Raw genomic sequence first — 13174 nt, 5'->3', positions numbered from 1 at the left:
TAGCAGCTCTTTTTGTGGTGGCTAAGAATTGGACATCAAAGGGATGCCCATTGATTGGGGTAATGGTTAAACAAGCTGTGGTATATGATTATAATGGAATATTATTTTTCTATAAGAAATGACAAGCAGTATAATTTCAGAAAAACTTACATGAGTTGATGCATAGTGAAGTGAACAGAACCAGGAGAACATTGTACACAGTAACAGCAATATTGTTTGATGAAGAATTATGAATGACTTAGCTATTCTCAGCAATACAATGATCCAAGACAATCTTAAAGACTAATGATGAAGCATACTGTCCACCTCCAGAGAAAGAACTGACATTGATTGAACACAAACTGAAGCATGCTATTTTTTACTTTCTTTTATTCAAGTCTTCTTGTACAAAATGACTAATATGGAAATGTTTATATAATTCCACATGTATAACCTGTAACTAATTGCTTACTCTCTCAGGGAGAAGGGAGGAAAGGGAGGGAGGCACAGAATTTGGAACTCAAAACTTTCAATAAAAATGTTAAAAATAAAGAAAAGAAGTGCAGTTTTTTTGGTTTGTTTTTCTCCCAGATAGAGTTCTCTGTTGATAAGCAGGTGTGTATTAGTAAAATTATTTAAATATATGGTTGTATTATATCACATATACATATATAGATATATGATAAACATTTATATCTTATAAATAAGTATATCTTGTTTAGGTGGATAAGATATATTTGTCTTTCTAATCACATGTTTACCTGTTGAAATAGCTTTTTGCCTCAATGATTGTAAGCTTCTAGAGGAAGGGGCAATGACTTAGCTTTGCACAGTACCTTGTAAATTGGAAGCTTATTGAATATGTTTTTTAAATGAGGCTGTTTAAACTGCTACAAAAATAAATATTTTTAAATACCAAAGTTCAGAATTCATAAGACATAATCCAAAGTACAACCTTTCAGGGGTAGTCTAATAAATACAGGGTACACATTCCACATTAAAAATTATGTTAATATCATTGTATTTTGACATCCTCCTCATTTCTCATCATTTTTTCATCATGTTCTTTGGAGAACAAACTGAAAATCCTTTTCTTCTGGGCTTGTTAATTCCTTTGTTCCTTAGGAACATTGTTGAGACTGGAAATAAATTTTTCCTTATTTTACTCAGAATGAAAATGACTGATCGCTGTCCAGTCTGCATATTCTAGAAAAGCAATTGTCTTGTATACTTCCTGATTCGAACTGAATGAAGCCTTTTGTTCAGGAGCAAATGGAATATATTATGATGTATGACTGGATTAGATTATGCATCTTTCCTTTTGGCAAGCATGACTATTTGTAAATTTAATGTTTGAATTACAACAGCTTTGTATAGTTTTCCCTTATTTTAAAATTTACAAGTTTACTTGCTAGACTTATTTTATGTGAAAATGAAACCATTTTTATGCTTCATGGAGCAAATTCAATCCTGGAAATCCATTCACACAATATGAGATGTTATGTACAGAAATAATAGTACTATATTAACTAGTACCAAGTGCTTTCTTTTAAAAGATATTTCAAAGAAGTTTAAAGTAAATGATAAATTTGATAAAGGAATGCTTCATTTTAGCTCAGTGATGACTTTTGGGGCCATGTTAGGCAATCTAAAGTATGTGCTAAAGGATGATAAAATTACATTGCTTCATTTTTTTCTTATTTCCTTTTATTTCTCCTAGAAGTTTATTAGCAATAGTAGTTTAAGTATCTCGAATGGCAGTAATTCTTAAGAGAGGATTCTGTGACTTGTTATTTTTTTTTTCCTGGAAAGAATTTGCAGTTTCTATGAAGAAAGAGACATTTTAACATTATGTAGCCCCAGAAATCTATTAACATCATAATTCAGAATAACTGTAATGTCATTGCCTGTTACTATGTAGCCCACCACTATTTTGGCATTTTTAATATCTTATAAATTGGGTGCTTAAATGGAGTACATCACACATACAAAAACTGGAACAATATCATTAAAAAATTACACTTTATTGTTTAGTTGTGTTAAAAGCAAATTAATTAGCCAGTTGAACAAAGATGTTTACTAGTAATTTTATTACTAGAATTCACTGTGTTATATTTACTAAAAAATAATCCATAAAGTCAGGAAAACTTGGACTTAATTCTTGCCTTTGACATATTCTGAATATCTGAACCTGGGCAAGTCCCTTAACTTCCAGAAAACTCTCAAAGACTGGAAACTACAGCACAATTGCTCATCTGCATTGGTAGAGGGAGTTTATCCACTCTTTACCAATGAAATCACAGATCTAGTTTCCTTTTCTGCCCCTTCTTTTCAAAAATGTTAACACTTAAGTATAAATAAACTTGATCTTGGCATGCCAAAATTCAGCCTTTCCAATATTCATCAAGTAGAGAGCTAACTCATTTTACTTCCTGGCTAGCTCCTCACTCTGCTGCCTTTCTTCTTGACATTATCTTCATCTCTCCTTTTCCTAGCCATAGCCTTAACCTTTGCCATCTGATACTCTCAGCTCTGCCAGGAACTAGGCCTTCATGGTATCTCTACACTATGCTATGCATAACTTGTCCTCATGTTTCTATATATCCCCACTATTTATCATAGTGTCTGTCTGCCTGTTTGTCTTTCTATCTAGTCAAATGTCTTGAATGTTAAGACTTTTCAGATTATAGTACAGCGTGGATTAGTTACATGGCTGAACTTATTGGCCAAGATTGATATTTGTGGATTGACTCTTGTGACTCCTGAGGTTAAAAGGGGGAGAAACACCACAATAGTGGAAGGTGACATGAAGTTGAAGGGGGAGGGCAGGGGGCCCTTCCTAATCTTGAACAATATTTCTATGATCCAGAGAGGCTGTGTGATAGTGGAAGGGAATCCTGGATAGAGCTGGTGAAATAAATAGAAGGTTATAAGAAAAAGTATATTGTGAAAGGACTAGTTAGGTGTTAGACCTTGCAACAGATACTACTTATAGTGTACATCAATGAACGATTTTAAACCCCTTTGCCCCAAAACTCGTTTTCTCTTGGTTGCTTATCATCCATTGGGATTCATCTCCTATTTCCTAATGGAAGTCAGTGGGAAAATTTTTATTCTCATTGTAATTCACATTTGAAGGAACACAGCTTCTATTCTACAAGACTGACTTGTTAAGTTTGTCACATTTTATACAGTCTTTAATTTGCCTCCCTTCAAAATACTGAAAAAGTTTTGGGTGGCATTTTGGCTCGTGTTTCAGGTTATATGTAAATTAACCATCCTCTAAATAGTGCTATGTTACTGATATTATTCATTAGAACATGGTGTGTTGTTTTTTTTTAAAAAAGAACATGGTGTTAAATATACTACCAAAAGGAAATAAAGAAAAAGAATAGAATGCATAACCATGTCACAAAACAAAGAAGTAGAGCATTCATGAAAATTGAGTAAATATTCACCAAGTGAAGACCAGGCTATCACAAAGAGTATTGCTCTTTGTCCAGAGTAAAACCCAGGCTATAAGAAGAAAAGCAGCATATGCAGGGACCGAGAAAACTCAAATTAAGTAACCAAGAGAACAATAACTCGCACAGACCCTAAAGTCAGAGTTGAGGAGGAAGGTAGATATATATAAAATATATTGTAGTTTAGGGGCAAGGGCACTAGCAATTGGGGGAGGTGGGATGTGGATCATGGGAGCCCCATCAAAATGCTGCTTGAGGTACATCTTGAAGTAAATAAAGAATTCTGTGAGTCAGAGTTGAGGAGAACTGGGGAGGTATGTAGCACAAAGACAAGGAAATTGGAACCAGAGCATCAGGTGTTAGGATCATTAAGCAAGTGACTTAGCTATACCATAAAGTGTGGGAAGGGGAAGTTAGAAAGAAAAGTTGGGTCTAGGTTCTGAAGCTTGTCTTCCATGTGCTCACTGAAAGCATCTTCAAGATAGCTGGGATGTTGTTCTTATTGTTCTCTTATTTTCATGTTCTTTCTCTGTGATTTATATAGAGAGAATCCTCCCCTTCCCACCTCCCATTCCTTACCATATGGATAATGGGTTGGGCTTTGAGGGAATATGTGGTTGTTGTTCCTAATGTTATATCTGGATTCTGCATAGCAGCTAGAACATCTGTTTATTTTGGTCTTGCTGAACCATAGATTTCAAGATTAATTACTATAGCTAGACTAATTAGTTCTTTAGCTTCTGTACTGTCCTTTAGGATTAGATTATTTAGTTTCTAATTAATTTTTAATCTATGCTTCTATGGCCCTTTACTAATGTAATTTTTATTGTATTATGGTCTGAAAAGGGTGCATTTAATATTTCTGCCTTGCATTTGGGTGTGGGGTTGTTAGGCTCTCATACATGGTCAGTTTTTGTGAAGGTGCCATGTACAGCTGAGAAAAATGGCATATTCCTTTCTATTTGTGTTCAGTTTTCTCCAGAGGTCTATTATATCTAACATTTCTAAGATTCTATTATTTTTCTTGACTTCTTTCTGATTTATATAATTGTTAGACATATCTAGCTCTGAGAGAGGAAAGTTGAGGTCCTCCACTAGTATAGTTTTACTATATATTTCTATGATTCATTTAACTTTTCCTTTAATAATTTGAATGCTATATCATTTAGTGCATATGTGTTTGGTACTGATATTACTTCATTGTCTATGATTCCATTTACTTATTTATTCATTAATATTCAATTGATTTGTTCATTGATATTCAATTAATTTTTCATTAATATTACTTATTCATTTCTCATTCATTCATTCATTCATTCATTCATTCAATTGAGCAATGAGGGTTAAGTGACTTGCCCAGGGTCACACAGCTAGTAAAAGTCAAGTGTCCGAGGCCAGATTTGAACTCAGGTCCTCCTGAATCCAGGGCCAGTGCTTTATCCACTGCACCACCTAGCTGCCCACTATGATTCCTTTTAACAAGATATAGTTTGACTGTTTATTCCTTTTAATTAGGCCTATTTTTGCTTTTGCTTTGTCTGCTCCCCCTGCATTTTTTACTTCAGGTAAAGCACAATAGATTCTGCTCCAGCCCCTACTTTTAACTCTGTATGTATCCCCTCTCTTTCAAGTGTGATTCTTGTAAACAACATATTGTTGGATTCTGGTTTCTAATTCATTCTGCTGTTTCCATTTTATGGTTGAGTTCATACCATTCCCATTTATGGTTATGATTATTAACTGTGTATTTTCTTTTTTTATCCTGTCCTTCCTCTAAAGTGTGTTTTGCTTCTGACTACTGCTTTCCTTTACCCACCCTTCATTTCTCTTATCCCCTTCCCCTCCTATTCCCTGTCAGGTATGATAGATTTCTATTACCAATCATGTATGTGTGTGTGTGTGTATACACTAATCTCTTTGAACAAATTTACATGTGTGAAGTTCAAGCATTGCCTGCTGCCACCCCTCCTCATCATTTTCCATTTACTGCAAAAGCTCTTTCTTATACACCATTTTTATGTGAGATAATTTCCCCATTATCCCAATATTATTGACTCACTCCCATACCCTCTTTCTATGTAGAATTCTTTTAACTGCCCTCAGTTCTTAGAAGCTACATGTATCATTTTCCCATATAGAAAGGTAACAATTTAACCTTAGTGAGATCTTTATGAAAGTTTATCATTTTATAGGTCTCTTGTCTTATATTTGAAAGTCATATTTTCTATTTAGCTCTGATCTTTTCATCAGGAATACTTGAAAGTCATCTATTTCATTGTCTATTTCCCACCCTCAAGGATTATACTTAGTTTTGCTGGGTAGGTTATTCTTGCTTTTAATACCAGATTTTTTGCCTTCCAAACCCTCTGCTTCTTTAATCTGGTAGCTTCTAAATCTTGTGTGATCCTGAATGGGACTTCACAGAATTTGAATGTTTTCTTGTGTTTTTTCCCTTTTGTTCTGATTCTTCTCTCCCAACATGACTGATGTGGAAATGTTTAACATGATTATAATGTATAATCTTTATCAGATTACTTTCTGGCTTTGAGAGGGGGAAGGTAGGGAAAAAATTTGGAAATCAAAATCTTGCAAAAATGAATGGTGAATTTTTTACATGTAATTAGAAAAAAATAAAATAAAATACTATTTAAAAATAAAGGATGGTTTCTTTCTGGGTGCTGGACCTCTGGGATTTGGTGATACTCCAGGGAGTTTTCATTTTGGGATTTCTTCCAGGTAGTGATTAGTAGATTCTTTCAATTTCTATTTTACCCTCTTGTTGTAGGATATCAAGGCAGTTTTCCTTGATAATTATTATATTATTATATGATGTCTAGGCTATGGATCAGGTCTTTTAGGTAATCCAAGAATTCTTAAATTATCTCTCATATCTATTTTTCAGGTTAGTTGTTTTTTGATGACATATGTTATATTTTTTTGTATTTCTTAATTCTGTTGATTTTATTTTATTTTTTCTTAATATTTCATAGAGTTATTAGCTTCCACTTGCCCAATTCTAATTTTTAAGAAGTTATTTTTATTAGTGAGCTTTTGTACCTCTTTTTTCATTTGGTAATTCTGGTTTTTAAGGAATTATTTTTATCAGTGAAGTTTTATATGTGTTCATTGTGACTAATTCTGTTTTTAAAAATCATTTTCTACAGGATTTTTTTATTCCTCTTTTACCAAGTTGTGAATTGTCTTTTAATAATTTTCTTCCTTTGCTTTCATTTATTTGCCTAATTTTCCCTCTAATACTCTTCTTCAATTTTGAAAATAATTTTTTAGCTTTTCCAGGAATTCTTGTTGGATTTGTGTTCAATTCACGGGTTTTTCCCATTTTAGGCTTTGTTTCTAGCTGTTTTGACTTTATTGTCTTCTGAGTTTTTGTCTTGAACTTCCCCTGTCATCATAGTGACTTTTTATGCTTAGTTTCTTCTTTTGTTGTTGTTTGCACGTTTTCTAGCCTATTTTTCAATATTGAACTATATGTTAAAGTTGAGCTCTATTTTTGGTATGGTGGTAGGTGGGGCACTGTCTCAAGCTTCAGACTTTTTTGCACTGCTCTTTTCAGAGATGGTTGTGGGTGTTTGGAAGTTTTTGGTGCTGTGTTTTGAGGAGAGGTATGCTCACTGTTCTCCTGGTCTATGCTCTTTGCTTCCTTATCCAGGAAAGGCCCCCATTCCCTCAATAGATACTATTCCTCAGGGTCCCTGACTCCTTTGAACCAAAAAGGATATTGTCCTTTAGGGCTTCTCTATCCTGACTGAAAGTGCTCCTCTCAGTCCTTGAACTATGACCCAGAAGTGTAAGTACAGGCAATAGAATTGTCAAACAGTATCTGGTCCCATGTCCAGTGCTAGCAGTGGGGTACTCTATTATCTTTTTCTAACTAGTTGAGAGGTCCCCTTATTGCCTCTGTTTTGAGAGTTCTCAACGCTGTTGTTGCTTCTGCCACCACCTCCTGGTCCCACCATGGGTATTTCATCCAGTGAGCTTTGGATCAACCCCCACCCTCATGCCATAAATCCCTTTTTCTGACCTCCTAAGTTTTCTCAGTCTGGAGAAATGTCTCAGTTTTTCTTTTTGTTGGGTCTAACACTCCAGGCTTGAGGCCTCATTTTAAGTTTGTTTGGAGAGGAATGTTGGGAAAGCTCAGCTGACTGTTTCTCTATTAAGCTCTTTTCACCTCTGTAATCAAAATTGAAAAGAGAAGGGAAAGATGTTTTCATTGTATTGTTTTTGTAACTGTAAGGCCCCTACCCCCAGATATTCTTCTTCTAGGATAGGGATAATAAACAAGCTTAGCTGATATGATACCAAATAAGCAGTGGTAGACAAAATCAAAATTAATTCTTTCCCATATTATCATTCACAGTGCAACCAAGCCATGCATCTGTGTAATTTAAAATTCTAAAAGTGGATTCTAATCTGTTTCCCCAGTTTTGGGGAAAACTGACTAAAATCACTGATAAAACAAGTTTAGGTTTTTTTAAGGGTTTATTGAAAGATAGAGAAAGATTGAGAACAGAATTCCAACAGCCTGGCAATCCTATCTTTCCTCAATTTTCCTGTGAAGTCCTCTGGAGTCTCTCTCTCTCTCTCTCTCTCTCTCTCTCTCTCTTTCTCTCTCTCTCTCTCTCTCTCTCTCTCTCTCTCTCTCTCTCTCTCTCTCTCTCTCTCTCTCTCTCTCCCACCACGGTGAAATCAGGAACCAAAAAGCAACAGAGCTCTCCACGCAGGCCCTCCTTCCTCCTTTCTGTCCCCTCCCAGAAAATGGGAGGCTCCTCAAGTTGATTGGCTGGAAGCCTTGATAGACAGTACCCATGAGCAAATGTCACTTCCTGACGCCAAGGAAAAGCCACATGACCTTGCCCTCTGAGGCATTCTCCTCATGATGGAGCTTTCCTATAGTATGTCTCCGGTAGGTGGCGTCATTCCAATCATTATACACCCCAGCTCAAACATGTTTGAATACCCCCACATACTTTGATGATTATATGGGGTAAGCACCCCAAGGCCCACTTTTCCCTTCCATTTCACTAATTGAATCTCATACCTAATTGTCTTCAGCTTATCTCCTAAAGCATTTACTACAGCAACACTGGTCACAGTGATTGGGTTACCTGTTCTGCAATCTTTGTACTTCCCAGTCTTCCTAAATACTCCCAATGAATCACAGTCATTTGCTTACCTTTCTCAGTTGTTCTTTTGAGGATGGGAGCTATGGAGAAAACTTTCCTATATTGCAGAAGGCCTATGGTGGGTCTCTGCTTTCCTAGCTCCACAGCATCCTAGTAGTCTGCCATTTTTCCATAAGCAGTTTCCATGTTTTATTAACAATATGAAAAACCATGAATTAAGGTTTTTGATAAGTCAATTATTTATTTAGGGTTTTGTTTTGTTTTATATTTTGCTACATTACCTTTTCATGAATTGGAATATTGCTCTATAAATCTATGGGAGGAGGCATCCTTATATAATGGAAAGAAGCCTGGACTTGAAGTTGGGAAGACCTACTTTCTAATTCTGTCTCAGATACTTTTCTTTTTTTGAAAAAGATTTTATTAAAGATCTTTATAGAAGAGCTTTGGACACACCATTCCAGATGTCACAGAGTCCTTCCTGTTATGCAGTGGGCACTGGCTGGGGCATAGAAGGTTGCTCTGCCTTCCTACTCTTCTGATCTGAGATGGGGATAGTAGGAAGAATCTCATCCTTGGGCTCTATGATGCTCACATGATCAGGCAGGGGCTTCTTGAGGCCAATCTTGCCACTTGGGTCCCAGGGCAACATGATTTTGACTTTAATTCCCAAAACACCCTGTCTGAGGAGGATGTGGTGCACAGCTGTGTCGATGTAGTAGTTGTTGGGGTCTCTCCTGTGGATCATCAGACCATCCACAAACTTCATGGACTTGGCCCTCTGGCCTCTGAGTTTACCAGACACCACCACCTCACATCCCTTTGCTCCACTCTCTGTAATGAAGCGGAGGACACCATAGCAGGCTCTACGCACAGCAAGGCCTCCCAGGAGCTTGTAACGCAGGGACTTGGCCTGAGCAATAGCACAGAGACCTCTGGTGGCCACCTTCTTGGCGTACAGCTCTACACTGCCTTCGGGGAAGCCAAACCTCTTCTGTACTACAGCTGTCAGTTCATGAATCCAACGACCCTTCTCCCCAAGGACATTCTGAGTCCTGGTAGCCAAGATGATGATTTCCGTCCTGGTTGGGATAACTCGAACCTCTACCCCAGAATAGCCATCCTCAGCCAGCTCCCTGGTGAGAAACTTATTCAGTTCTGCTTTAAAGATGCCATCAGCAACAAACTTCCTCTTCTTGGAGATCTGCACCGCCATCTTGCACCGACAGGAAAGTGTCTCAGATACTTATTACCTATGTGAGCATGTGCAAGTCATTTATCCTCTTTAAGCATCAGTTTCTTCATCTTTGAAATGGGAACAATAATATCTGTACTTTTCAACAAAGCTGGATTGTTGAGGATAAAATGATATAATGTCTCTAAAATATTTTGCAAACATACAAATATAAAATATTATTGTTGTTATTAATTTATAACCTTAGTTTTATGATTATCCCATGATATCTCTATTTAACTTCAGGGATGTATTCTGAAAATCCTCCAAAGGTACAAATATATGTGTGTGCATGCGGGCGTGTGTGTGTGTGTGTGTGTGTGTGTGTGTGTATTTCCCATTTAAGGAACTCTTTTTTTTTTTTTTTTGCGGGGCAATGAGGGTTAAGTGATTTGCCCAGGGTCACACAGCTAGTAAATATCAAGTGCCTGAGGCCAGATTTGAACTCTGGTCCTCCTGAATCCAGGGCTGGTGCTTTAACCACTGTGCCACCTAGTTGCCCTAAGGAACCATTTTAAAAGAAAACATCTACTAGTCTGAAAGATCCATCATTAGATAATTTAGCTTATCTATTTTTTTATCTTCCCAAGTGTCTAAAATAGAATTCTGTACAAAATAATTGATTAACCAATTGTTATTGCAATACTTTGTAGGCCAGGGGCAGAAAAGAAAGAGTATTTAAAAAAAAACAGGTGAGGATAAATTGTCACTGCTCTATTCCAAACAAGTTTGAATTTGCTGTCCTCATGATAACTGTGATGATCCCTTCTTAACTTGTTCTTTGTCAAATTTATCAGTCTTACATATTCATCTGATGAGGTCAGTCTTTCCTTTTTGCATGAAGCAGGTAAAATCATATAGTTGTATGTGGTTGGAAGTAGTGTAAATTCAAGAGCAGTGATAATTTACATGTGTTTATGACCATTTCATTGCCCTAAGCAGCCAAACCTAACCAAACTTCTCCAGTTTTTTTCTCCCCTAAACACAGTGGGTAATTTGGGCTAGTCAAATATTGGATCATGATGACATAAACAGTATGATGTCTGTGTTTGCATGTGCTGTCTAGTGCCAGAGTGGATGACTAGAGTGCATATTAGGCCTCAAGCCTGGAATTCACTCTAATTATAATTATGAGAAATGCCTTGGAACTATAGTGATAGTAACCATATAAATATCCAGTCAGATATGTGGGTAGAAGAAAAAGAAAAGCTGTTTCTTTTAGAAGGAAAAGTCATCCAGGGCCTTATACCAAGTGATAGTCACATACTGTCCATTCCAAAGTAATGTCAATTACCTGAGGTAGGAAAAAGACTGAAAAGCCAGAGCTAATAAAAAAAAAAGTAACTAGCAACCAAGACCACACCAATTATTTAACCACAGCATCCAGAATAATTTAACCACATTAGAGTTTGTAGCCAGAAGTAAGTACTGAAATGTTGGAAGCAACTAAAGCACCCAAAAAGACACACACATGGAATTAAAGAAATGTCTCTTTGTCCTTACTTTTCTGTTTGGCTCTTGGATGCCTCATAGGAAGGATCTGATTGGGGGACTTGTGTTTTGGAGAGCTGGTATGGAACTGGTTGTTGATCCTGCCTGTTACAAATTATCACCAAGCAATCTACCTTTATTTCTATTCCTTAGAATTCCTATGATTAAAAAATAAATCACATCTTTCCCCATTATCCTTAATCAAGGCCTTCCCATTTTCAAAACGGGTTATTGGAGAATAGTGGTGTGTTCTATTGAACACATCTAATAGCAACAGTACAAAACATTGTGATCCTAACTCACAAGGAAACATTTCCATTCTTTTTTCTTTTTATGGGGCTATGCAATGTTTACTAGGAAAATACATATAACTTGGTATAGGGATTAGACTATGATTTTATCATTATAGAGAACTGCTGGATGAGGACATTCCTTCTAATGCACATCAGCAAATTTTTTTTATATCCTTAGAGAGCATTCAGTGACTTGCCTAAGGTCACACAGCCAGTACATATAAAGTTGCGACTTGAACCCAGGCCTTCCTGGCTTCAAGGCCAGCTCTCTCCTCATTATGCCATGATGCCTTTTATGTAGACCTATGAATGAATAAGATTGATTAATTCTCCTATCTCATTTTGTACTAATTTGCTTTTGGGAGATGTAGTGTCCTATTAACTTATCTTTCTCTTAATTTCATATTGACTGTAATATTTACAATTAAAATAGTTACCCTCATTGTTGTGCCTCAAATCAGAGTAGTTGAAAAACTAGGGGACTAATAGATAATTATTGTCATAGAATAGAATCAAAGGACCTTTTTCCTTTGGTCCAGACTTAAGATTTCAACTGTGTGAGCAATTCACTACAGATTAATGCAGATCTACCCTTTCATTTTTCCTTATAGTTATAGAGATTTGCCTAGTAGTAAATCATGTATCTTCCATCCTTTCACTCCATCCCCACTATATCCATTCTATTTCAGTCCCTTCTCACCTTTCCTTGGACTTTTGTAATAGTTTCCCTGCCTCTAATCAGTCTTCCACATGTCTAAGTAATAATGCTAAAATACATGTCTGATCCTGTCACTCCCCTGATCAACTAATTCCAGTGGTTCTCTATTATCATTAGGAACAAATAAAAACTCATCTGTTTTAAAGGTCTTCACAATCTGGCTCTGACTTGTTCTTCAAGCCTTTTGATCCACTAGTACTCTTACTCCCCTTTACACACTCTTTAAGACACATTGCATCATTTCTTCATGCTGTATGTGTCATTACTTTTTTCCAGCCAAACTTTCCTTCTTGCTGTTGGCCACAAATGGTCCTATTCTCTGCTTTCCCTTGCCAAAACATACTTTTCATCCACAGTATCTTTTATCCTTCATTACATCAATCCCTCAGTTTTCTCCGAGACTAACTCCCCTGAACAAGCCACTCTCACCTTTTTTCCCTATCTTGACTCCTTGGTGAACTAGTTCAACTCTCCACTGTCCTCTTCTCTTGAGTTTCTAGACCCTTTAACATATTGCCAGTTTGTAATCTACCAAGCCTCAGCCTTAGACTATTTCCACTATCTGCAGCTTTACCTCCTATACATGGACTGCTGAATGAAGGTGGAGAAAATCGTACATCCATTATGATTGGGTGCCTTACAAATTTATGGCACACAACTTCAACTGGTCTTTCACTTCTGCTAAGCAATACTGGTACGTTTCCCTTATCAGCTAACTCTTTTATTCTCTATAGCAGCACTTCTAAACCTTTTCATCACTCCCAAGCTTCCCCTGGCTCCTCTTCTCCCTACTATTTCAGTTGAAAAACTTGCTTCATATTTTACAGAAAAAATTGAGGCCATTCACCATG

The 13174-nt window shown here is 36.6% G+C and overlaps 2 protein-coding genes across 5 annotated transcripts in view; one reads left to right on the top strand and one right to left on the bottom strand.

Moving 5' to 3' along the window:
- SUPT3H (SPT3 homolog, SAGA and STAGA complex component) overlaps positions 1 to 13174 on the top strand; it is a 675661-nt gene that overhangs the window by 334532 nt on the left and 327955 nt on the right. The window lies entirely within an intron of this gene.
- On the bottom strand, positions 9072 to 9803 carry LOC122726451 (40S ribosomal protein S3-like). The gene has a single exon (XM_043964165.1). The coding sequence runs from the start codon at positions 9801 to 9803 to the stop codon at positions 9072 to 9074; it is 732 nt and encodes a 243-aa protein (XP_043820100.1).

This window comes from Dromiciops gliroides, chromosome 4, assembly GCF_019393635.1.
Source record: "Dromiciops gliroides isolate mDroGli1 chromosome 4, mDroGli1.pri, whole genome shotgun sequence".
NCBI lineage: Eukaryota > Metazoa > Chordata > Mammalia > Microbiotheria > Microbiotheriidae > Dromiciops > Dromiciops gliroides.
The sequence above is the reverse complement of the archived record's forward strand: the minus strand, read 5'-3'. Positions and strand labels throughout refer to the sequence as shown.